Source organism: Canis lupus, chromosome 2 (genome assembly GCF_011100685.1).
Source record: "Canis lupus familiaris isolate Mischka breed German Shepherd chromosome 2, alternate assembly UU_Cfam_GSD_1.0, whole genome shotgun sequence".
NCBI classification, from domain to species: Eukaryota; Metazoa; Chordata; class Mammalia; order Carnivora; family Canidae; genus Canis; species Canis lupus.
Genome location: NC_049223.1, coordinates 20,758,992 through 20,784,909, shown reverse-complemented (window position 1 = coordinate 20,784,909; position 25,918 = coordinate 20,758,992). Strand labels below are relative to the sequence as shown.

General features: G+C 38.2%; 1 protein-coding gene across 1 annotated transcript; it reads right to left on the bottom strand.

The window, feature by feature from the left end:
* Window positions 1–7,051: 7,051 nt before the first annotated feature.
* CDNF (cerebral dopamine neurotrophic factor) lies at window positions 7,052–25,749 on the bottom strand. The gene is made up of 4 exons (XM_038530055.1): window positions 25,521–25,749; window positions 14,880–15,007; window positions 13,448–13,589; window positions 7,052–7,720 (listed from the first exon to the last, which is right to left on the bottom strand). The coding sequence occupies exons 1-4, from the start codon at window positions 25,633–25,635 to the stop codon at window positions 7,542–7,544; spliced, it is 564 nt and encodes a 187-aa protein (XP_038385983.1). The 5' UTR covers window positions 25,636–25,749; the 3' UTR covers window positions 7,052–7,541.
* Between the last annotated feature and the right edge of the window lie 169 nt (window positions 25,750–25,918).

The window sequence follows — 25,918 nt, the reverse complement described above, 5'->3', positions numbered from 1 at the left end:
TTCTGCATACATGTCATTATTCTGTAATTAGAAGAGGGAGGTGGGAGGGGCCATCCATGAAAGAATGTAAGCTTCGCAAAGCAAGATGGGGCTAGGTCAGAGGTATCTACAGCACTACCACCCTGCCAACGTCCAGGAAGGAGCGGGGGTGGACATTAAGTATAGTAGAAGCAGAGGTAGTCGCAGGATGAGCATTCAAAGCCTTGGACATTTCTCTTGCAAAACTGACCCCCAAGACACTGGGAAATTGCTAGATATTCAAGGTAGAATTTCTGTGCATGAACAGAAAATAAGCTTGTTCATGGTTATTTTTGTGAGGCTTTGATTTTGTTCAATGGAGCCAGTGAAGCTAAGAGAAAAGGTATCCCAGGAGTCCCTCCTGTTTGCTTCCAACTTACTAGGAAGTGACATGATCATCAAAGACTCAAGATCTTAAGGGATCCCTGGGTGGCGTAGCGGTTTGGCGCCTGCCTTTGGCCCAGGGTGCGATCCTGGAGACCCGGGATCGAATCCCACATCAGGCTCCCGGTGCATGGAGCCTGCTTCTCCCTCTGCCTATGTCTCTGCCTCTCTCTCTTTCTCTCTCTGTGACTATCATAAATAAATAAAATTAAAAAAAAAAAAAGATCTTAAGAGTGAAAATTTTACTGCCACAATCACCCTTTCCATTCCACCTAAACCACACATGATAGTCACTTTAAAAATATTAAATTTTCAAGTCATCATCATTCTTACAGCTGGGGGGGTTGGAATTCCATTCAAGTTAAATACAATGATTAGTAGAAACATTTAAGTGTCCTTTTGTCTTTTATATATAGTATTTACTAATGAAGATCTAGGTTTAAAATTAAGGCACAAATAGATTTATACCCAAAGCACATTTATAGTCATTGATTTTCCCAAACATTATATTTACCCATTGCCGCCACCTCCAGAAAAGAGTTACGTAAGTTGGAGTGTGTTCTGATAAGCATAGGTTAGATGAAAATAATTGATACTACTATAAAGATAGGAAAAGAAAAATCAACTTTATGTTTTCTAACAGTTGAAACAAGTGAGAAGCAATTCTTCAAAACAGAACAACAAAATATCACATGATAGTATATTACCTTTTTGTCTAATAGAAAAGGGAAGACCATCAGGAAAGTTCTTAATAGTCAAACTAGTTCAAATAAAGCATAATACAAAAGTGCTTCATCTGAGATTGCTGACTTTCAAGAGTTTTAAAAGGCATTTCAGAAAGATGCTGATGAGTACATTTCTCAGGCGTCTCCGGACAACTGGTATATGAGGTTGCAATAAAAAGATCCAGGAACATACTCATGCTTTTTTGTTGCTGGACAAGACAGTTACAGTTGGCCTAATTTCTTCTATATTTCACATGAAGCAATAGCATCATGGAGGTGTGTAGAATTATAGGATGCTCCAGAAATATTGAGTCACCCCACATAAAAGACATAGCCCACTATTGACCACATGTGTTGTTCTAGAACATGTTATGGTCATGACTTATCAAATACCAATCACTTCAGGTCATTTCTATTTGACCATTTCTTGTGATGTTTTTCACACCCCAAAATGTGTAATGTGAATGTGCCTACTTCCCAAAGATCACTTAAAAGTCCTAAATTCCAAATCATCAAACTCTCTCACCCCTGAATTTCTCAGCCTAAAAGTTTACATCCAATCCAGAAGTCAAATGACCTGAATTCATTTCCTCGCCTCAGTGGGCAAGTCACTAAATGTTTCCTTTGCCTTACTTCCTCATCAATAAAATGGGCCACTGCTCATCATACCTTCATATATAACATTGTGACAATAAATGAATTGTTTAAAATAAAGTGCCATGCAGATTCAACTCACATCTATTGAGGTGTCTATCCTGAGCTGGACACTCTGTTACATATTTTACTTATATTTTTCCATTTAATGAAATAGCCCAGTTATTAGCTATACCTAAGACAAAAAACTGAGAGCCAAAAAAGGTGAATTACTTTTCTCAGCACAACTGGCCAAATACAGGATTCAAATTTCATTCTGGTGCTCTTTCCCTCTTATTATTTCTACTTCTATCTTTGTATAGTCAAGATGCTATTACAGTACTAAGATTTTCCAGTAGAATGAAATGTTTAGGAACCACCAATAATCTATTAGAGAAAGCAAAGAAAACTGCAAAGATAATTTGTAAAATTTGGGTCTGAACCAGAGTCCTGAGCATATACATCCCAAGGTCAAGGAGCTGTGACACTGAACTTTCTGAGGAGACAAATATATATGCGTATAAATATAATCTGAAAAGGAGAAAAGTCCAGACTCTTTTCAGAAAGAAACCAGGAATTTATTAATTTAGGACTGAGGAAGAATAGAAATATATGAGCAGCAAATATCTGACCAGGGGAAACACCTGAATTTCTGGGATAGGCATTCTTAGAAAACATCCAGGAGGTGAGCAAGTTTACTGCCCGCTAGAAACTGCACAGCCCAAGATCCCTTGGAATGTATTTATAGACGCTCCGTCACTAAGGCGCCAACATTTGATCTGTTCTTTCCAAAATAGGTCTTAAAAAATTCAAAAGGAAAAAGGTAAGAGCCCTGTAAACAACATCCTCTGGGGCCGATTGTAAACATTGCCACCAAAGAGAAGAGCAGACTGTTGCTTGCAAAGTGTGAACAGACTTTCAGTCTGGAGAGAGAGAAGTCTTGAGGGTGGGGGTTGCAGAAAGGAGGAGCAGCCTCCTTTCTGCTCCTTGGCTCTCAGGACCTGAGAAGGAGAAACCACAGCTGACCCACCTGTTTAGAAGGAAGACAACACGGTGAGCGAATTTACCTGATAAGTATTTAGTACTGACCCTGTACCATACATACTTCTGGAAGGCATGTGGCCAAAAGAAAGATGTGAGGCACCTGGAGTCCTAATTTTCTGAGACTCTCGGGTGCTTTTCAACTCCTTTCTAGGAGAAGGAAGTTCTGTCCATGGGAGACTAGTCTATGGGCGGGAGAGGTTTTATCAAAGAAGGCCCAGAGTCTTAATTAATGATTGATAACAGCTAGATTGGAGTCAACACAGAATGACAGTGCACAGTCTCTCATCTAAGATTCAGAAATCCAAAAGGCTGTGAAAATAAAAGATTCTTTTTTTGTAACTCATGTGACAAGCAAGACCTGATCCAGCTTCTTCTGGTGACCAAACCTGGCCTGGATTGGTTGGTTGATTGATTGATTGATTGTTTTAAAAAGATTTTATTTATTTATTTGATGGAGAGAGAGAGCACAAGCAGGGAGAATGGCAGGCAGAGGGAGAGAGAGAAGCAGACTCCTCACTGAGCGAGGAACCTGAGTTGGGGCTTGATCCCAGGACCCCACAATCATGACCCCAGCTGAAGACAGATGCTTAACTGACTCAACCATCCAGGCACCCCCACCCCCGACCTGGATTTATGAGTATTATGGGGTGCTGCTTCAAACCCCTAGGTGATTATGAAATACTTAGTATATGTACCATACTGTCTTTCCAAAATCAGAAAAATTATGAATTCCAAGAATACCTAGCTCCAGGTATTTTGGTAATGGATTGCAGACCTGTATTATATATCTTTATGTGTTCTTTTTTCTTTCTTCTTTTGTTCTAAATGTAGGTTAATTCATGTCTCACACAGTACAAGTAACTAATCCATAGCATCTTAATAAGCAGCCATATGTTCCCAGAAAATGCAGTTTGCCAGACCAGGTATCTTATCTTGCAAGGTCAGCCACCAAAACTTTGGAAGGGCCCAACTGCACAGGGTGAGCTTCCCACATCAAAAAACTATGACGGCTTGGAGGAACTTCTAGTATTCTATGTAGAGTACTTATCGACAGCCTTCCAGAGAAATCACATGAGAAGCCTTAAAAAATACTGCCTTTTCTAAAACTGATCCATTTCAGTGACAGCTAACAACTTTACCTCTGTTAACTATCACATTTACATTTTTAATTTATCTGTCTCACACATCAAATTTTTCATTTAAATCCTGGTGAGCTTTAGAAATTCAGCACCAAAAAAAAAAAAAAAAAGAAAAGAAAAAAGAAAGAAATTCAGCACCAGGTCTACCTGCACAATCCCAAATTCTGAAAATGTGTATCAGTGAAAAGCAAACCCCCAAACAAACCAAAAATTTAATATATACTGTTCATCCTTTTTCCATTTCATAGTTGGTGGAATTGTTTTATTTCAAACACACTGTGAAAGAACAGGTCCTTGATTCAAACACACTGTGAAAGAACAGGTCCTTGACAATCATTTCCCTTAGATGAGTCTGGAAGGCAAAAACTCAGCTATCTGCCAAGAAGAAACACTTAATCAAGAGCTGCTCAAACCCATAGGTGGAGCCTCTGGGATCACAAAGTGCCCTGCTTGTTTTTAAGGATCTGATCATCAAATATTTTCTTGTATATGCCAAGCTCTTTTGTTCTAAATGTAATACTCTAGTGGAATGTAAATGACGAATATCCATACTCAAGGAACTACAACTTTTAAATGTTATACTTAATCTCCCAGATGTATTTGGGCACCAAATTAAAGGATCATCTACTTGAACTTTCTGAAATGTAAAATAGATTGGGAATAACATCTGTCCCAAACCGCTGCTGTTTAGATGAAAGTTCTCAGCTCAGAGTTCTGCCACACTTGTCAGAAAGTCTGATTTGTAAATCTTGTGTGCTTATGGACTTGGGGTAAAAATACAACACAAATTGTATACACACACACACACAATGAGAGAGGAAGCAATTTAAAATGAAAATAGAAAAACAGGAGCTACTTCTTGTCAAACCAAAAAAAGAAAGATATAATTGCCTACATTTACAAAAGAAGCAAATAGTAAGAAGGAAGAAGAGTTATTTAGGGTATGATAACCAGGAATTATAACTAAAATTCATGGGAATGAAAAATTTATGCTGTGTGACAGAGACGGCTTGTGGCCACAAACTATTTCTCCCTTCTTCCTCATTAAAAACAAACAAAAGCCTCGATTTTATTAGGGCAGCTATGAACTCAACTAAAAGATATTATTTCCCAAACTCCCTTGCACCTAGGTTTGGCATGTGATTAAGCTCTGATCAATGATCTGTGGCAGAGTGTTAAGTGGGAGATGGACCCGAGGGGGGATGTTGAGGAGGGGTAACAGGAAGGGAAGGGGGGGAAGGCTGCCCTAAAGAGGCTGGCTTGGCTTAAAGACTATTCTTTCCATGCCTTCTCCCTTCTGGAGTAAGGAGCTCCAGACTGAGCTTGGACCATGGGTTAAGAATGGAACACGCACCTAACGTAAAGCAAAAAGATAAGAACTCGATCCCAAGTAACTCAGTGGAGTTGCCATATTTACTCTGGACTGACTACCTCTGGACTTCTTTTATAGGAGAGAAACAACTCGTGTGTTTATTGTTTTTGTTGTTGTTGTTGTTATAGTCGGCTCTATCAAAAAACTAACAGAGAATTGGCAGCTGGAGAAAATAAATCAGCTGGGGGGTCCATGACTCAGGCCTTTGCCGCTCCAAGCATGTGATCCCTGCAAGAGCAGCATGGGCATCACTTAGGAGCTTATTAGAAAAGCAGAGTCTCGGGCCCCACTCAGGCCTTCTGAATCAAAATCCAAATTTAAACAAGATCCCCAGGTGACTTATGTATGCAGTTTGAAAAGTTTCAGTGGCATTCACTGAGTAAATGCTCTTTGACAAGCCAGACCAAACATCATGGATCTGAATGAACCTGCTGGGCAGTATTCTTATTACCTAGATTTATATCCTGGGGTGGGGGGGAGGGGGTAGGACAGTAAGAAAATATGATCTGTTTTGAGATCAGACATCAAACATGCTATTTTCAAATGATAAGTTTCTCAATTGGTTCAAAATGCACTAAAGGAAAACAAATACCAAAAAAAAGCCCTAAATATGGACTTTTTGAAGATATAATTCATAATAAAGTAGAGTGCTTTCCACATAATGATCAAGCTGCCAAAATCCAGAAACAATAACCCTTTTGGTCACTTACTACACCAAAGCTTTTTATTCTCATTTTTAAGTTACTAACCACCAATTCTCTGACAGGTTCAGTTATATCCCAACTGACAAATTGAAAATTTGCTTACCTGCGCAGCATTTAAACGTGAAAATTATACTTTCAGTGTACATGTTCATTCTGGAAAATTTCTCCTCCACTCCCCAAAAGCACTCCCAGTCAGTAAATGCAATTCTTTACATGAACAAGATGATTTGAATGAACTAAGTTCAGTTAACTTTAAAATAAATTTTCTATATTTCAGATAAAACATATATACAATAAAATGCCCAGATCTTAATTATACTACTGGATGAGTTGCATAATCATATCCAACCATGTAACCACCACCCTAGTCAAGATATACAACTTTCCCATCCCCCCAGAAAGTTCCCTTTGCCGGCCTTCCCCACCTCTGCCTTCCACCCAGAGGGAGCCACTTGTACAGGGGAGTTCTTACTCTGATGTGACCAGAAAATAGAGCCAAGAATGATTTTACAATCTAAAGCTAATAAAATAGGGCAGCCCGGATGGCTCAGCGGTTTAGCGCCGCCTTCAGCCCAGGATGTGATCCTGGAGACCTGGGATCCAGTCCCTGTGTGGAGCCTGCTTCTCCCTCTGCCTGTGTCTCTGCCTCTCTCTCTCTCTCTGCCTCTCTCTCTCTCTCTCTCATAAATAAATAAAATATTTAAAAAAATAAAGCTAATAAAATAGCATTAGGAACCATAGAGCTCTATGTTGCCTGCAGATGCTGTTACCATGCTTTAATTCTCTATCAAAAGCTTGTCTAATATGTGGTAGAAAGGAATACAGAATACCTTGAACTTGGTTCAATCAATATGAGTGTTGATATGATTTGTTAAAACATTGACTATACTTGAGTGGATTCTTGATCTATTTTCTTTAAGTAGGTGTAAGTGAATTTTAAATAGGTATTCCTTCTATTGGGAAACCCTAATTTCAAGTAGTGCTTCCTGCCCTCCCATATTTGATACCAAAAAGAGCCAGAACATAAAATGATTTGCAGTTGAAAGTACAAAGTTTATTTTTTAAAACCTTTGATTATGTCATGTGATTGTGTTGGATTGACGGTGGGTGTTAGGTAGGCTAAACACTGTTTCTTTTGTCTTAAACCAATATATTTAATTAAAAATCAGTGCACAGAGAGGGGCCTCTGAGCACTGTCTTCTTTTTTCGAATTGACTTATTCCATCCATTTTTCAGTAGTTCATCTTTCCCAATTTTAAGGAAACAGGCAAAGAAAGATATATAATCCTTATAAAAATTATGAGAAAGGCACTGTTAGGTTGGGTACACTGGAAATATAAGACACCACGAATATTAACAGTTTTCACTGTAATTCCAAGTAACCAATTCTTGGCTGGTTGTGTTAACCAAAACAAAAAATGTGAGACCACATACAGCACAACTCCTGGTTACTCTTAACCAACAAGTCCATATCCTGGAGAGTCACTGTATCTGTCATTAATGGTGTACCAACATCCGAGGATCAGAGCTCTGTTTTGGGATGGGCTGCTGCATACTTGGGTGCCAGTTCAGTGATCAGATTCACATAGTCAGTTTTTTCCGCACAGGCTATGCACTCCTCTCCCCAGCTGTGCAGTATCTGTTTCAGCTCTGCTACTCTCATCTTTGACAGGTCCACTGATGCCAAGTCCAGTTTCTTTTCTAAATGACAAAAAGGAAAAGCAGTTTTTAAAAAAAAAAAAAAAAAAAAAAAACAACTGTGAAACACTTAGAAAAGCCAGTGGTGTTACTTATCTTGGTGCTGACTACCCTATGTTTCAAAGTGGGGATCAGTTCCAATTTCTATGGAAACCAAGACATACCTAAGGAAAATGTGTTATGTACAAAGCTATTGGGATCATTAGTGTTCTATTAAACTTGTTTTCCATGGAATTATACTTGCTTCAAAACAGGGGACCGGGTAGATTTGCAGTATTTTGTGACTTCTCAAGACCATAATTATTAAACCATGACTGCACAGCATTCTAATTGCTGCTCCTAAAATACAAAGAAGGGAACTGATAAATGACGGTGCCTTGAAATGGCCTTGAGTGTGGCCAACTGAAAGCCCTTAACTGTAATTAATTAAAGAAAAAATAAATAAATAAATAAATAATTGTAATTAATTAGAAAGTGATAGTTCACCTTCTATACTGAAGACATGTCTGCACTAAAACAGATGGACATACCTATTACAAAGCACTATTGAGTTTTTAAATACAAATATAAAGAAACCAAAACACATGAATAAAATTAAGAGCATTTTCACTGAGCCTTAATTGTTTGGGAATCTCTGCTTGAACTCACCTGATCCTCTGTCCCTACTGGGATTACAGAATCATCACAGCATTCATTTATAGTCCTTTGGGATATGCCCACGTCTCTAATGCAGGCTCTTTGGTGCCAGCCGATCTGGCTCCTAACCTTCTTGCCAATAACACTTGTCATGAACATCCAACTCCTCTAGAAAGACTACTGCTCCCATTTACTATCTATAGACAATGTCAAGAACTCAGCTACTTCTCTAATGCAAAACCCAAAGATAGGAAATACAAACAAACAAAGCTCATCTATAACATACTTATGATTATAATCCCCGTCAGAAAGGGGAAATTCTTTTCCTTCCCCCTCCCCCATGACCAGCTGTGTGTTTGAACATGGATGCAACATTAATGTTGCCACAATAAGTGGCAGCTCAGAACCTTTGCAGCTTGACTTCTCTTGAGGAGCCCTTTCCTTTTTTTTTCCCTGCATAAGGCAACACAGCATTTAAGTCTTTCAACAACCTAACATAGTTGTCAAGTGACTTATCAAAAATTTCCAGTAACTGCTCAAATTTAAAAGTTGGATTTTAAAAAAAAAAAAAAAAAAAAAAAAAAAAGTTGGATTTTATACTTAGGAATAAATTTAATCAAGGAGGTGAAAGATCTATACACTGAAAACTACCAGACTTTGATGAAATAAATTGAAGAAAACACAAATGGAAAAACATCCTGTTTGTGGATTGGAAGATTAATATTGCTAAAATGCCCTTTCTACCCAAAGCCATCTACAGATTTAATGCAATCCCCATCAAAATTCCAGTGGCACTTTTCACAAGAAATAGGAAAAACAACCCCAATTTGTATGGAACCACTAAAGATCCTGAATAGCCAAAGCAACCCTCAGAAAGAACAAAGCTGGAAGCATCCTGATGTCAAATGATACTGCAAAGCTATAATAAAACAGTGTGGTACTGGCATAAAAACAGACACATACACCAATGGAGTAGAATCAAAAGCCCAGAAATTAACCCTTGCATATAAGGTCAACAGTATTTGACAAAGGAGCCAAGAATATTCAATGCAGAAAGAACAGTCTCTTCAGTAAATGGTGTTTGGAAAACGGGATAACCACATGCAGAAAAATGAAACAGGACTCCTATCTTATATCACTTGGGAAAATTAACTTGAAATGGATTAACAAGTTAAATATAAGACCCCAAACCATAAATAACTAGGAAGAAAACATGGGGAAAGTCTCCTTGACATTGGTCTTGGCAACGATTTTTTGGATATGACACCAAAGCACAACACCAAAGCAAAAATCAGTAAGTGGTACAAAATAAACTAAAAAGTTTCTGCCCAGAAAAGAAGCCATCAACAAAATCAATGGCAAGTTATGGGATAGGAGAAATTATTTGAAAATCATATATCTGATATGGGGTTAATGTCTAAAATATATAAAGAACTCACGCAACTCAATAGCAAAAAAATCCCAAACCATCTGACTAAAAAAATAGGCAGAGGGACTGAATTGATATTCTCCCAAAGAAGACATATACATGGCCAACAGATACATGATAAGGTATTCAACATCACTAATCATAAGGGAAATGCAAAACGGCACTACAATGAGGTATCACTTCATATTTGTTAGAATGGCTGTCATCAAAAACCTAAGATAGGGCAGCCTGGGTGGCTCAGCAGTTTAGCGCCGCCTTCAGCCTGGGGCATGATCCTGGAGACCCAGATCGGTATCAAGTCCCACGTCAGGCTTCCTGCATGGAGCCTGCTTCTCCCTCTGCCTGTGTCTCTGCCTCTCTCTCTCTCTCTCTCTCTCTCTCTCTCTCTCTCCCTCCCTCTCTTGTGTCTCTCATGAATAAATAAAATCTTAAAAAAAAAAAAAAAAAAAACAAGATATAGCAAATGTTGAAAACAATTTGGAGGGATCCCTGGGTGGCGCAGCGGTTTGGCGCCTGCCTTTGGCCCAGGGCGCGATCCTGGAGACCCGGGATCGGATCCCACGTCGGGCTCCCGGTGCATGGAGCCTGCTTCTCCCTCTGCCTGTGTCTCTGCCTCTCTCTCTCTCTCTCTCTCTCTCTCTCTCTCTCTCTCTCTCTGTGACTATCATGAATAAATAAATAAAATCTTAAAAAAAAAAAAAAAACAATTTGGAAAAAAATCACTGTCCCTGGCAGCATAAGTTTGTACAGCCACTATGGAAAACAGTATGGAAGTTCCTTTAAAAATTAAAAGACTGGGATGCCTAGGTGGCTCAGCAGCTTAGTGCCCGCCTCAGCCCAGGGCACGATCCTGGAGTCCGGGGATTGAGTTCCACATCGGGCTCCCTGCATGGAGCCTGGTTCTCCCTCTGCCTATGTATCTCTGTATCTCTCTCTCTCTCTCTCTCTCTGTGTCTCTCTCATGAACAGATAAATAAAATCTTTAAATAAATAAATAAACTATCAAATGACCTAGCATCCACTTCTGGGTATATATCAAAATGAAAATAGGTTATCAAAGAACTATCTGCACTTCCATGTTTATTGCAGCATTATTCATAATAGGCAAGATATGTAAACAAGCTAAGTATCTGTCAACAGATGAATGGATAAAGGAGATGTGTGTGTGTGTGAGAGAGAGAGAGATACGCAGGTATACACACACAATGGAGTGCTATTCTGCCATGAGAAAGGAAATCTTGCCACTTGCCACAACATGAATGGACTTTGAGGACATTATACTAAGTAAAATAAGTCAGACAGAGAAAGATAAATGCTGTATATCACTTACCAGTAGAATCTAAAAAAGCCAAACTAATAGAAACAGAAAGTAGAATGGTGGTTACCAGGGGCTGCAGGGTGGAGAAATTAAGGAGATTTTGGCAAAGGGTACAAACTTCCAGTGATAAGACAAGTTCTGGTAGACAAGATCTAATGTATGCCATGGTATTTATGGCTAATACTGTATTATATACTTGAAAGTTGCTAAGAGAGTAGATCTTAAATGTTATCACAAAATGATACGGTATTTATAAGACACAATGGAGGTGTTAGCTTATGTAATGGTGCTAATATTGCAATATATAAGTGTATCAAGTCAACATGTTATACACCTTAAACCTACACAAAGTTTTATGTTAATTATATCTTAATAAATCTGGAAAAAAATAGGTAAAAGTTAAATTTTAAGGCTTTTTTTATTTGGAGGATCAGCTACACCCTGTGTTCCAGAGAACCCTTCGATTTTTATAGTGATACCTATCCTTTAAAAAAAAAAATAGATCTAGTGAAAACATACTTTCAGGTCAAAAACCAAATGACACCTTCCTAATTAAAAACATAATCCAGGCAGCCTGGGTGGCTCAGTTTAGCGCCGCCTTCAGTCCAGGGCCTGATCCTGGAGACCGGGGATCAAGTCCCACATTGGGCTCCCTGCATGGAGCCTGCTTCTCCCTGTGTCTTTGCACCCCCGCCCCCACTCTGTGTCTCTCATGAATAAATAAATAAAAATCTTAAAAAAAAACAAAACATAATCTCTTCTACCCAATCTCAGCCTACCCAAAAGGCTGGTCCAGATACAAGTCCTATTCACTTACCTTGTTTGTTAATTTCATGACTGACTTAGCAAAATACCTTTAAACATAGATGCTTTTATAGCTTAAATTATTAATATCCCACCATTCAAACGCCCTGTTCAATCTTAACTTTCCTGCCAACAATAAGATGAGAAGGAGAATTTAGAACATCCTTCAAATGACTGAAGGAAAAAAAAATACTTTCTTGCAAGTGTCATTAGAGTTTTTGAGTTTTTCTAGAAAACTTGGCCTCTGGCATTAATTTTAAAAGAGGAAAAACCCTGTAACCCTAAACCTATAAGGAAAATGTTGATCCCAAAATTAAAACTAGTTCATGGCTCCCCAAGGGCCTCTAGTGGCCAGCATTGCCAAAACATTAGTAAATATGCATTTCTTCTCAATAATATATGAATATTTTTTGTAATTCAAGGACCCAAGTAGGATCCCTTGTATATACCAGATGTTATTCCAAATACATTTATCAAATGAAAGAATCAGGACAGGTTGGTCCCTTTTGTGAATATTGTTCATATGTATTCAATGATTTCTGCCTCTATTTCATTAGTTGGAAGCCAATAAAAACAGATGCCTTCCCCATAATCACTACCTTGGAGATTGGGGCCTGCCCTTGGCAAATTGAGAAATAGGTTGTCTTTGGTATCTTCTGACCTTAAACCTATTTAAAGCCAGCTTTGTTGCTATGGCGCATAGGCATATTACACAGCTATGTTGGAAAATAAGACTAAAATTATTCAGAGTCGGTGTTAATGACCTAGTTTGTAGTACTACAGTGGATCTGTAACACAAAACAATGACTTAAGAAAAAAAAATGTGTCTTTCCTGGTAAAATCTCAGGTATTAAGGATTGGCAAAGGGAGGGCTCCCCAGGCTTTTAACACACCTATTCAGTCTACCCAAAAGGCTGGTCCAGATACAAGTCTTCAGTACTGTATAAGAATAGATCTATATCTGTGAAATTCCTAAGGCCAAGGATAATGTTTTAAATAGGACATCTCCTTCCTTTCCTCACTGTTTATTTTAGGCACCCTTGATAAGCTTACTTCATCAAGCAAAACCTGACTTGATGTGAATAACCTATTTTCTAACATTTAAAACTGGCAGGATGGTAGACAAATCTAGGGGAAAAAGATACAGTCATTTTTAAAATTTCAAAGTTCCAACATCACATTTGAATAGATGCAACTTTTTGTTTTAATAGGTTACCAAGAGCCAAATCACCATGAATAGCTGCTCCCTTTGCATTTTGAATTTTTCCTTGACATACATAGTTGACATTGCCTTGGTGATTTAAGAGTTTAAACTTTGCTATCTGGGTTGGCAATTTTACCGAAAGCTGATTGTGCCAGGATTCATTTCTCTTTCCCCAAAGGAGCTCAGATGGCACCAGGCACCATTCAGCAGCCCAGCCACCTACTGGCAAGTGGAGATTGCCTTCCCTTCTCACACTGACTTTTTAGAAACAGGGACCTTGATTTAGGGAATTGGCAATCCCCTGGACATATTGGAAAAATACATTTGACTTCATTATACCATATTTCAGCTCACATATCTGGCTGTCCATCTTCTTGAGCTTCTCACAAATCTTTATTGCAGGCATATGCACACTCATTGGGCGAGCAACCTCACTGAGGATCTTTGTGGCTGCATCCTTCGTTGCTCCTAGGTAATAGCACTGAAGGGTACAAAGAGAAGTTAGTGTCCTGGGTGATGAAAAAATGTAGTTAGTATAGTTTTGGAGAAGTGAGAAAGAGGTTAACCTAGTTTTCTTGACCCAGCTATTAAATTTTAACCCCTGCTGACTAAGACACCAGAAAACAAATTATTCCATCCCCGTGATCATGTTAATTAGAAGCGCCCTACAATTCACATGATGCTCAAAAGACTAATAAGAGCCAACACTTGCTAAGTGTTTTCTCTGTGTGAGGTGCTGCTCTCAGGGCTTTAAAGGTCTTAACTTATTGAATTCTCACAACAATCCTGTGAAGTAAGTACTATAATTATCCTCATTTTACACCCAAGTCAACTGAAGGTCACTAGTTGGTAAGCAGAAGAGATAGAATTTAGAAACCTAGGATTTTGGCTCTAGAGTCCATATCCTTCTCCCTCATGTTAGGCTTGCCTTTCAGGTAGCTGCCTAACTGAAGCAATTTACATTTAAAAATATGAAACTTAATGCCACAAATAAATATTGAGAGTTTTACAATGTGTCAGTGGTGAACAGTCAACAATGCAGATTTAACTGACAAATTGAACATGAAAATTTTAGGCAAAATGAATTGGCCTGCAATTATCTGTAGTAAAGTAAAACACTATTGAAATAAGTCATCTGTGTAAATCCAGGTAACACATTATAAGATAATATAAATACCTCATTAGTTATATATAAATCACGTTATAGAAATATTTTGGGGCCGCCCAGGTGGTTCAGTGGTTTAGTGCTGCCTTCAGCCCAGGGTGTGATCCTGGAGACCCCAGATCGAGTCCCACATCAGGCTCCCTGCATGGAGCCTACTTCTCCTTCTGCCTGTGTCTCTGCCTCTCTCTCTCTCTTCCTCTCTCATGAATAAATAAATAAAATTTTTAAAAAAAGAAATATTTTGACAGGTTTGGTAATAATAGTCTTGGTAATAAATGGTCTTAGTAATAAATAGAAAATCTACCACTCTTAAACCAGGACAGAAAAATTCTCATTAGGAATTTGCATAAAAAAAAGGAATTTGCGTAAAACATGGAATTTCTTGTCTATGGTTTATTCAGAAAACAAAATGAAACCGGATATATTCTAGATGAAAATACATAGGACTACATTTCACTGGAAGATCAATTTCTGCGTGCTATCTACAATGAACATGCTTGAGGCAAGCATCTAAGCAGGAGAACATTAAGACTAAGATGAAAAATGCAACTATTAACAGTTTTCTTCAAGCATAAGGGAAAAATGAAAGATGAAAATTTACCATACCAGGCGGTTTTCTTTTCCTTTGACATCCAAGCAAAAGCTGACCAATTCATTTTCTATGGTGTCTAGGGAAAAGTTGACTCCTCTGGCTATTAAGGAGTTATAGAATCGGTTCAAGAATTCTTTACATACTAGAAGGATCAAAGAAATTATGTAGTTACATACAATATAATCATACACTCATACAATACATACAATACACTTATGTGTATCCCCCACTCATCAAATGAAAAGTTAAATATGATTCAACACATTGTGACAATGGATTCAAATTATAAGTTAGAATGGTTTGGGGTCTACAGCTATTAGCTTAGTATTGGGTCTTGAATAATATGAACTTATCAAATCAATCAATCAAATGATCTTTGGAACCAAGTTGAATCTAAAAATGAGAATTTTCCCACAAAATTAACCTTAAGAGAGAATGTAGCTTTATATAGGATATGATGCTTGGGACAACTTTGTTTAAAGCACAGAGAAAAACCTGAATACATATCTTAAATGAAACCCCTTGGAAGTCTGCCTATGTCTCTATGTTCTATCATCACAAACCTAAGTAAAACTCCAATTTGAACAACCATATTCAATCCCAGCATCCAGAGCCAGTGAAGAGGTGGAGGGAACTAACTAAGAAGTGCAGGCAATAACCATAGTTAGCATTTGTTGGGTGCTTACAGGTGCTGGCACTGTTCTAATGTATGTTATTAACTCATTCAAGTCTCAGAACAAAGCTATGACGTAGATGCATTACTATCCTTATTTTACAGATGAGGTAACTGAGTCAAAGAGAGGCCAGTTAACTTGCCTAATAAGTGCTAGGGAGGAAATTAGATCCCAGGTCATCTGACCCTGGCCCTACACACGTATCCATTAGGTACTTCTGAAGTAGGAGGAGGATGCTTTCCCATGTTGCTTTCCCAGATGGGGCAAGCATCTGGCCCTAGCAAGCAGAGGATATGGCGGCCTAGAAGCTTATGCTGGAAAACAGTGGCCCTAGTATTGGAGAGAGAATTCTAGAGAAACATTCTAAGGAAGAGTGGAGAGTGCTCAGGCCCTTGCTTCTGTCCCTATTCTTGATTCATGGTATTAACTAAAACCAGATAATGGGCTCTCTCCTCCATCCCCAATATTCAAGTGTCTTATTTGTCTGTCTGATAAATGAGACAAGACTTCTGATCACCCTAGTACACAAACTAGACACCTACTGTAGTTTAAATTATGTTCATTTGATTAAATTAATTTTTTTATAAACATTTATTGAGCACTTCCTCTGTATAAAGCACTTTTGGAAGCACTACTAAAAGATAAACTTCAGGAAGTAGGAGGCAAGATCCAGAAAGGAGAATCAGGTTGCAAGAAGTAATGTGAGAAGAGAAAATGGCAAGTGGGAGAAAAATCTAAATCAAGATCAACTGTGTAAACAATAATAATAAACATGTAGGGGTATAAGCATAAGGTAAAACCCAAATACAGGACAATCCAAACACATAAGATGGGAAATAAAGGAGAATTCACATGAAACTTCTGAGATCCCTTATCATCCAGAAGAGGGTGGAGAAACATTACTGTTAAGTCATAATAATTTTTAGCCAATTAACCATGTTAACAATGACAGGGTAATAACTAAAAAATATAAACATTACTTTGAGATGGGTATTTGTGCAGGGCCTGGGGAGGGATTGTTAAAACATTATCAGTTCATTAGAAGGCAGAAAAGATTAGAAAAAGAAAGAAAAAAAAGCACAATAAGTGTTTTTTAAACTACAAAATTAAGTGGGAAAAATAAACCCAACTATATCATTAATTACAATAAGTATGAATGTATTAAGCTTGCAGTTATATAACAGTATTTTTCAGAGTAGAACTATTAAATGTTCAATTATATGCTATTTATAAGAGTCATATAAAGAGTGAGAATATAGCAAAAGGTTGAAAAAACAAAAAACAACATTAGGGAGATTTTAAAAATAAAAAGATATGCCTGAAAAAAAAAAAAAAAAAAAAAAAAAAAAAAAATAAAAAGATATGCCTGGAAAATGCTAACCAAAATCTGCTTTAGTTCTGTAAAGCATTTTTGAGCATAACAACAGTCACTACCAATCAATCTGAACCATTTACCAGAAATATCAAAAAGAAATGTTCCAAACTAATGGACAGCCAATAACATAGCCTAATAATATAAAAACTTCTGATAGAACTATAAGGAGAAATTGACAAATTCACAATAACAATAGATGGTTGAACACTTTCACAGCAGTTATTTGATCAACTCAACCAAAAGTTGATAACGACATTAAACATTTAAGCACTATTCACAAGTTTGACCTTGTAACATACGAACTCCTCTCCCCCAAGTTAGAGAATCCACATTCTTTTCAAGAAAATATGGAATATTTACATTTATTTGCCAGGTAGTGGGTCAAAAAGCAGTTCTCAACAAGCACAAAAAAACCTGTACTAAGCAGGCCACATTCCCTGAACATAATTAGAAATCAGTAACAAAGCTAATATGATCCAACTCACTGTCTGCCCTCCTTACGCCCGGATATGTTTAAAATAACGCACTTCTAAGTAACCCATGGGTCACAGAAAAAGTAGTAACAGAAATGCAATTTTTAGTACTTAATTCCAGTAAAAATGCTATATATAAAACTAAAGGACTTCAGTTAAGCAGTACTTACAAAGAAATTCATAAATAAGTATGTATCTTTCAAAAGAAAAAAATAGAAAATTAATGAGAAAGCATTCAAGTTGTTTTAAAAATATAACTATATAAACCAAAAGAATATAGAAATTGTTAGATAATAAAACCATACAAACTAAGTACAAAAAAGTAAAGATAAAATGAAACTAATAAAGATAAGTTCTTAGCAAGGAAAAAAATTTAAGTGATAAATCAAATAATATTCAGACAACCAAATAACAAGTAAGAACTTTTGGTAATTAAAAATATTGCTGAATTAAAGAGAAAAGTCATCAGATTTATTGCGGAGATCAAGTTGGGGCAGGGGCAGGGGCGGGGAATCACCAGGAAGTAGACCACAAAACAAACAGGTTGAAAATGATTAATAAAATTTGAGAAATTCAGGAAGACAAATACCTAAATAATACAAGCTTCAGAAAGATAGAAGAGGCAATTGCCAAAGAACCAAAATAGGAAATATTCTCATTAGCAGAAGACATGAATATCTGGATTGGTAGACCCACAAAATTGAAAAAGATCTATACCAAAACACAAAAATCAAGAAACTTTGGAACACCTGTAAAAAAGAAAAGATTCCATAATTCTGAAATCTAAAAAAGCTCTAATAACAGTATAAAATAGAGTGAAACAGAGTTATGAAATAGATTTGCTAACACTGGAAACTATAAGAAAATGACTTAATATCATCAAAATTCTACAGAAAAAATATTTTTTTTTCAGAAAACATATTTTTGACCAAGAATTCTATAAGCAGGTAAGCTATTTTAATGTAAAAGTAAATAAAGTCATTTCCAACATTCAAGATCTCAAAATTATATTATCATGCACTGTTTTTCAGGACAGTAGGCTTCACCAAACTGGAAGAATGAAGCAATCAAAGGAATGCCTTGGGTTCCAGGAAACAAAGGCTCAAACACAACAAAGAGGCCAAGGAAATTCCCTGGAGGGGAGGGGAGTGAACCATAGGAAGCCAGCCACATAGCAGGCTGGAAAGATGCCTGTCCAGGTTAGAACAGGACACAGAGAGTCCCAGGAATTATGTTACCAAGCAGAAAATCAAACTAATAGACTACCTGATGTGGCTAACATGTTCAGAGATGATTTTCAGCTGTGTATATATGTATATGTATATATGACATACATATATGATATGATCAATTAATGATTGGAACAAAACCAGAGAAAAATTAAGGCAAGTTTTTGTTTTGTTTTTTTTTAAGATTTTATGTATTTATTCACAATAGACATAGAGGAGAGAGAGAGGCAGAGACACAGGCAGAGGGCGAAGCAGGCTTCATGCAGGGAGCCTGATGCAGGGCTTGATCCCAGACTTCAGGATCACACCCTGGGCCAAAGGCAGGAACTAAACCGCTGAGCCACCCAGGGATCCCCTGGCAAGTTTTAATTCAAGGGGAGAAAGATGTACATGAAAGATGAAATCCTGGTGCACTAGGTAACTCACTTCTGAATAATATTGACATGGGCCCAACAATATAAATCCTGAAGTTTATTTTTAACCCAAATAGTGATATAAATGCATGTAAAATGGGGGAATGTGTGTGCAGAAGACAGATGTGGGTGGGTGTAATAAATCTAAAACTTAAAAAAAAATGAAAAATAAAAAAATAAAAAATAAAAAAAAATCTAAAACTTCATTTTCCAAAGATAATAAAAATGCAAAACTGAAAAAGAATTATAAGCAGTTTATTTAGATTAATAAAGATATGTGTCAGACAGGGACACCTGAGTGAGTCAGCAGTTGAGCATCTGCCTTTGGCTCAGGTAGTGATTGAGTTCCTGGATAAGTCCTGCATCAGCGGGCTCCCTGCATGGAGCCTGCTTCTCCCTCTGCCTGTGTCTCTGCCAATCTTTCTCTCTCTCTCTCTCATGAATAAATAAAATATTTTTAAAAACCCCAATAGAACGTTTATAGATTTTACAACCTGGTCCAAAAATACACACATAAAGGACGCCTGGATGGCTCAGCGGTTGACCATCTGCCTTTGGGTCAGGGCGTGACGCTGGAGTTCCAGGATCGAGTCCCACATCGGGCTCCCTGTGAGTACCCTGCTTCTTCTTCTGCCTGTGTCTCTGCCTCTCTCTCTCTGTCTCTCATGAATGAATAAAATATTTTTAAAAAATACACATGAAGAAACAAGAGCAAATGAAAGCTAAGGAATGTTTGAAGAAGAAAATAAAAAGGAGTCTGAGGAGTGGACACTATCAGATATCAAGATTTAGTTCTAGAGTGATGGCATTGAAAACAGTGTGGAAATGCCACAGAAATAGACCAGGAGAACTAGGCTAGAAACAAATGCACAAATCTCGAAGAGGTTGGTAAAGGATGGAAGTGATGCTAAAAATCAATAGAGGATAAAAATTTACTAGTCAGTAAATAGTACAAAGACAACTTACCACGGCATATGATGACTGACAACCCTTCCACTTGCTAAGGAGATCCTATCAAACCCCTGCTCCTACACTTGTGCCCTCTCCCTCCCGTCTTGTTCCCCATTAGCCCACAACGTACTGTTACTTCTCACATCTCAGAAACAATAGAAAGCTCTCTCAACACCACATCTTCCCCATCTCCCCACCCGCCACCATCAAATACCACCCCATTTCCCCACTCCTCTTTAAGAAAAAGACTCAAAAATTCTTTATGCTGCGGTTTCCAAGTCTCTTTTCTCTTCCTCTCCCTCACTCCCCCACACCTAGTTTAAAGTCAGTGAGTTATAAAAGATTTGTTGTGAAAAACAGAGTCCTTTGCTTCCCTTTGTTACCTGGTTATTTGAAATTTTTTGTCTGCTTGCTTATTTTGTCCTGCATGATACTTACAGTCACTTGAAATGTATTCGTGGAGATCATTAAGGCCTAAATTGAAGATGCTTTATTTCCATAAAGGATTTATGTCTGTATTTTTTCAGGCTTAGGAGTTACTAGCCAGGGACTAGTTTAAATGAAACTGACAGCTTGATATTTTTTTTGTGAATTTTAGCTGTAAATCCAAGTGAGGACATCTTGTGGTTATAATCTCAGAAATGTATTTATTCTTTTTATTCTGCTCACTGTCAAGGAAATTTTCCTTAGAGACCCCTGTGGGCAGGGATGGGTTAGGTTTATGGCTCATTCAACCTTACTCTGAGGGAGTAACCCTTTGGGAATTCCAGGTTAACAGAGAAGAGTGTCCTAGTGGACTCCCCACTTGAAACAAGTCTTAGGCTTTGCCTTCCATCTCATTCACACCAAACATCGTCTTTACTTTGGCCAGTGTCACCCGGGGAAAATGAGTGTAAACTCAGTTTGCCATTTGGGATTACTTCTTCCCCTTCAATTTTGCCCTAGTAAATCTTTGTCTTGTCAGCTCTTGGTTCCTTTATGATGTTTTCATATTTTCTCCTGCAGCATTAGGGTATCTTGGTCAGATTACAACAATCTGACCCACTAAATTCCCAATAGTCTAATCAGATTATTTAAAAATGAAAGTCAGATTATGCTACTTCACCTGCTCAAAACCCTCCTGTGGTTTTTTTTTTTTTCCTTTCTGTATCAGCCAGAGTCTGATCCAGTCTTTAGATTGTCCCATGGTCTCTGATGACCTGACTTCTCACAGCTTCTCACACCTCAGCTTCTGTCACCTCTCCCACTTAAGCCACATTGCTCTGTCCTCAACAACGTACCTAGACTGGGTGTGAAATATATATTTTTTGGCTGAATAAAAGAGCTCCTGTATATCTATAAAAAATAATCCCACAGTCCAAAAGGGAAGAGTTAGGTTGAAAATGCATATAACATCTCACCCAGAAATTCTTCTTCTATGACCTAGAAAAATCATCATATATGTGCTCTAGGAGACATGTATAAGAATATTCAGAGCACCATTGTTTCAAATTATGTAAAAGTGGGAAGAACCTAACCATACCTCCAAGAGAGAACAGTTGCATTTCACTCAGAAAGTGGAATTGTATAGGCAAGTTAAAAAGAATGAACTACATCTATAGTTCTCAATGTATATAAATGCCCCAATATAATGTTGAATGAAAAAAGTTGCAAGTGAATATGTACAATGTACAATTATATACATCTAAGATCCAAAAAATTACATAATTTGTGGATACACACATTTATAGTAAAAGTTCTTCAAAAATGGAAAAGCAGCACACATTAACTTTAGAACAGACATTTGTCCTGGAAATGGAGAGAAAACAGTGGCTCAAATGTTTTATTTTATTTTTTAAAGAAAGAGAATAGTAGCAAATGTGGCAAAATATTAACAGTTAATCTAGATGCTAGGTATATGTCATAAAAAATGTTCCTGTATGTTTGAAGTATTTCCTAATTGATGTTAAAAACTCACCACAGTATCTTCGACCATCACAGAAATCCCCAGTATGCTCAATAAAATATTTGGTAATATTAATGAAATTGAATTTAAAATGTTAAAGTGAAATCACACATCAATTAAGCAATTATTAGCCAGAGCCCAAAAGGAGAAAATAGGATTTGGAAAATATAATAATGCCACCTGCAGGAAAAGAGCTACAAGTTATTCAAAAAGATAATGATAAACGTTTAAAGTCAGGTTAGTGGAATAATTAAACTGGAAGTGAGCTAGAAATATTATTTTCAACAGTTCCATCCACATCTTCTCACACCAAAATCAGTCCCACATTATCTGTTTGATTTTAGAGGAAAAATAAAAGACAACAGATTAATCTTGGACACCAGGACTAGAGGAGAATTGCTACCTAAGAACATAACACATGTTGTTATAAGGAGTTTAGGAGTTTAAGAATAGTCAGATCTTGAATAATTTGTATACCACTTAATTTTTCTGATTTTATTTTTAATATTTCCTTAAATGATTTAGTTCCTAACACTATACTGAGAAAGCAATATAGGTGATAATTCAGTGCTTGGATTCTGAAACCAGACTCCCTGCATCCAAATCCTGATTTTACTGATTACTAGCTGTGTGACTTTGGGCCTTTCACTATTGAATCATCTGACAGTCTAACTTGAAGGTCATCAGAATTTTTCTTCTGGCTGCATTTAAGGTTTTCTAATTTTTTCTTCTTCTTTCTCTCTAGTGATTCATTCTTGACAACTTCTTCAATCTTCTTCCTAATTCTTTTATCAGCTGTATGTAATCTGCTGTTAATACTATTAATTTGTTTGTAGCCATTTAATCTGGTTCTTTTCCAAATATGATTGGACATTTTTAAGAGTCTTTTGCCCCATTTTCATATTTTTCAATCCCTTCCTTCATCTCTTTAAACATAATAAATGTATTTTCTATTCTGTGTCTGATAATTCCAGTACCTGAAGCCTTTTCTCTGGTCCCTGCCACTAGTTCAACTGGCTGTCACTTATGGTGCCCTTCTTTCCTGTGAGTGCCAGAACTTTCTGAATGTGAGCTTTATTTCTTAGACTCTAGCTGTGAGAATTATTTGTAGACTGGGTTAAAGGTGGATTCTTACAGGTAAGAACAATATTTGCTGATGTCTGCTTAAAATCCCTTTAAACTAAAACTTCAGTTTGAGATGTTCTGGACCCTTCAAGTTGTGTGCCTTTGGGCCTCAATGCCTATGTGGGTTATCTTGTGATTAGGAGTTATCTGGAGACATTTTTGTTTTCCCTTTTGGTACAAAGTTCAAGTACCACACTTAATTTTACTCTCTAAAGATGAGGGTAGAGCTGTGGTTATTTCCAGGTCACATTTTATAATGGAGGTGAGCTCTTTGGGGTTTCAAATTAATTGGGGGAAAACCTAGTATTATACTCCTAACTTGGGAAGGTCCTGGGCTTTATCTTTATTCTTGATTTTACCAAAGCCAGGAAAACCTAAATTCAGATCGCCTGGATAACAAATGCCCTCAAGGCAAAAGCCATCTACCAGCTTTTACCTCTTTGAGTTTCCACTTTTACCTTTATTTTTGGCCTTGGTAACGTTATGCCTTACTAACTTACTCTTAAAATTATTTTTAGGAGTGCCTGGGTAGCTAAGTTGGTTGAACGTCTGACTCTTGATTGTGGTTCAGGTTCTGATCTCGGAGGGTCAAGGGATAGAGCTCCTCAGGGGAATGTTTTCTGGTCTGTCTCTCCCTCTGCCCCCCTCCCGCTCACAGTCTCTCTCCTTGTCTCTCAAAAATAAATAAACCTTAAAAATATTTTTTTTTTACATTTTTTTATTTTATTCAGTGCTTATAGCTGTTTTCAGCTAGAGGATCAGTCATGTCTTTTGGAGCTCAAAGTCCTATTCATTCCTAATGCTATTAATAGGAACAGAACATTAAATACAACAGCCTGTCATTTGTGTTTTTAACATTCATTGAGCAATTAGTAGGTACCAGACGGTGTTCTAGGTTGTTGAAAAAGAAAGTCCATACCCTCAAGGATTACATTCCAGGGAATAAATAGAAGAATCTCCTGGCTGTGAAGAAAAAGCAACATAATGGGGGTAGAAAGTGACAAGATAAATAGTGTTACCCTAAAAGGGGTAGTTAAGGAAAAAGTGGATAAAGTGGTACTTGTGCAGAAACCTTAAGAATGGGAGTGAAAACCACGAGTGGACTACTTGGGGTAGAACTCTCCCAGCAGAGGGGAGAAGTGCAAAGGCTCTAATGCAGGAAGTCCTTGGTGGGTCCAAAGATAGGGCACCAGGGTGGTAGAAGCAGAGTGAGCAAGAGGAGGGAGGACAGTAGACAATGAGGTCTAGTCAAACATGCAATAATCACAATATACTGTAATAAATCTAGGAAAGATGGCATAAGCTTCACATCGAGATGCTCTGGCTTTTCTGAAATGTTTTTAGGTAGTAGCTGGAGAAATTGCTACTAGTGAGTAATCAGATCAATTGTTTATGTCTCACAAATTCTGCTTTAAATGTATAGCATGCAGTTATAAGATTCTTTAAACAAAATTATAACTTAGCTGAATAAATATATCTAAAGAAAGTTTAAAAATGACATCGTGTGGGTATTTCAAATTTCTGGAGAGGAAAAAAAAAAAGTTTAAGTATTGTAGGGCTGGTAGAAAACTGGACTCCAATTCTTAGCACTTCATTAAGTTATTATACAAACTTCACTCATCCAGTTATTCAATGTATACTGTGAACCTACAGTTTCTGGTTAAGTAGGGATAGAGTCCCAAGATCACACAAGGGTGAGGAGGATATACACTTATGTAAATTGTTTTGGTGAATGAGATATGATTATTACAGCAGTCCAGGAGGAAGGGGCTAGCATAGCTAACTATCTTCTTTGACCTTGTTAACAACCCTCTGAGGTAGGTATAATCACGCTGATTTTGCAATCAAGAGGTTTGGGGGCTCAGAGCCAGAAGAGTTGGTGGAACCTAAACCCAAGTGTTCTGATTGCAAACGCACAGCTGAGGTTCTGCGAACTGGAAAGAAATCATTGCTGGGTATTCCTCTTGAATCAACGTACTGCTTTGTAAAGCAACTTGACTCTGTAAAGTTCTAACAAACGTTAGTTCTATTCTGTTTATGGCACCTCAACTCAATTACAGACAACTTGTTTTATTTTTCTTTTGGGAGTCAAACAAATTTAAATTTGAAAGACATCTCCTGGGCAGGGAGAGGCCGGATTCGCCCGCCCGGATTCGCCAGCAACAGCATCATTGACGGAGCGCCAGGGTCTTCAGAAGCTAGTAGCGTCTGCACAACATCTAATCCAAATCCAAACTCTCCAGTTTTGACCGCAGCAGTTTAATAGACCAGAACGCGGCCTCAAGGCGTCACTGGGCCCGGCTCGAACTTTTGCCCAGGACTGGAAGACGGCGATGGGAAGCCAGGGAAGCGGACCTGCATTTCCTGAATCTAATGTTATTTATAGCCAGGGCCAGGAGAAGCCAAAGCCGACGACAGCTGCGCTGCAGCGCGGTGCCACTGTCACGCAAGCAGGGCTCACACCGCTCACCTTCACAGTCGGCCCCTGGCCTCTCCCCGGCCTCGTGGCCCAGCGCCAGCCCCGGGTTAGAGACCCAAAGCCCGGCACAAAAGGCCACCACTGCGGCCGGGCCCGTGCACCACATGCTGAGCCAGCCGCGCAGGACGCCTCGCCACCTGCGCCCACCAACAGCCACGCTGCGATGTAGCCCGGAGCCGCTCCGGGACGCGTTGGAGGCGGGCGAGTGTCCCGGGGGAAAAAAAAATCTGCCGGGAGTTGCTAGGGCGAATGACGCAATTCAATCCTGAGTTCCCATTGGCCTCCGCAGGGGGCGGAGCGAAGAGATCCCTTCCAGGCCCTCCCGACCGGCGCGTGCGCACCGCCGCACACGCGCTGCGCACCCGGCAGGGCGGGGCTGGGAGGGCCCA

Bases quoted from the DNA above. Each gene is read 5' to 3' on its own strand.
- CDNF (XM_038530055.1), bottom strand. From the start codon at position 25,635: ATGTGGTGCACGGGCCCGGCCGCAGTGGTGGCCTTTTGTGCCGGGCTT. The intron at 15,008-25,520 runs GTGAGCGGTGTG...TGATCCTTCTAG, and splicing joins GCCAGGGGCCGACTGTGAAG to TATGTAAAGAATTCTTGAAC. The intron at 7,721-13,447 runs GTATAATGAAGT...TTTGTCATTTAG, and splicing joins GATATGTGAGCTGAAATATG to AAAAGAAACTGGACTTGGCA.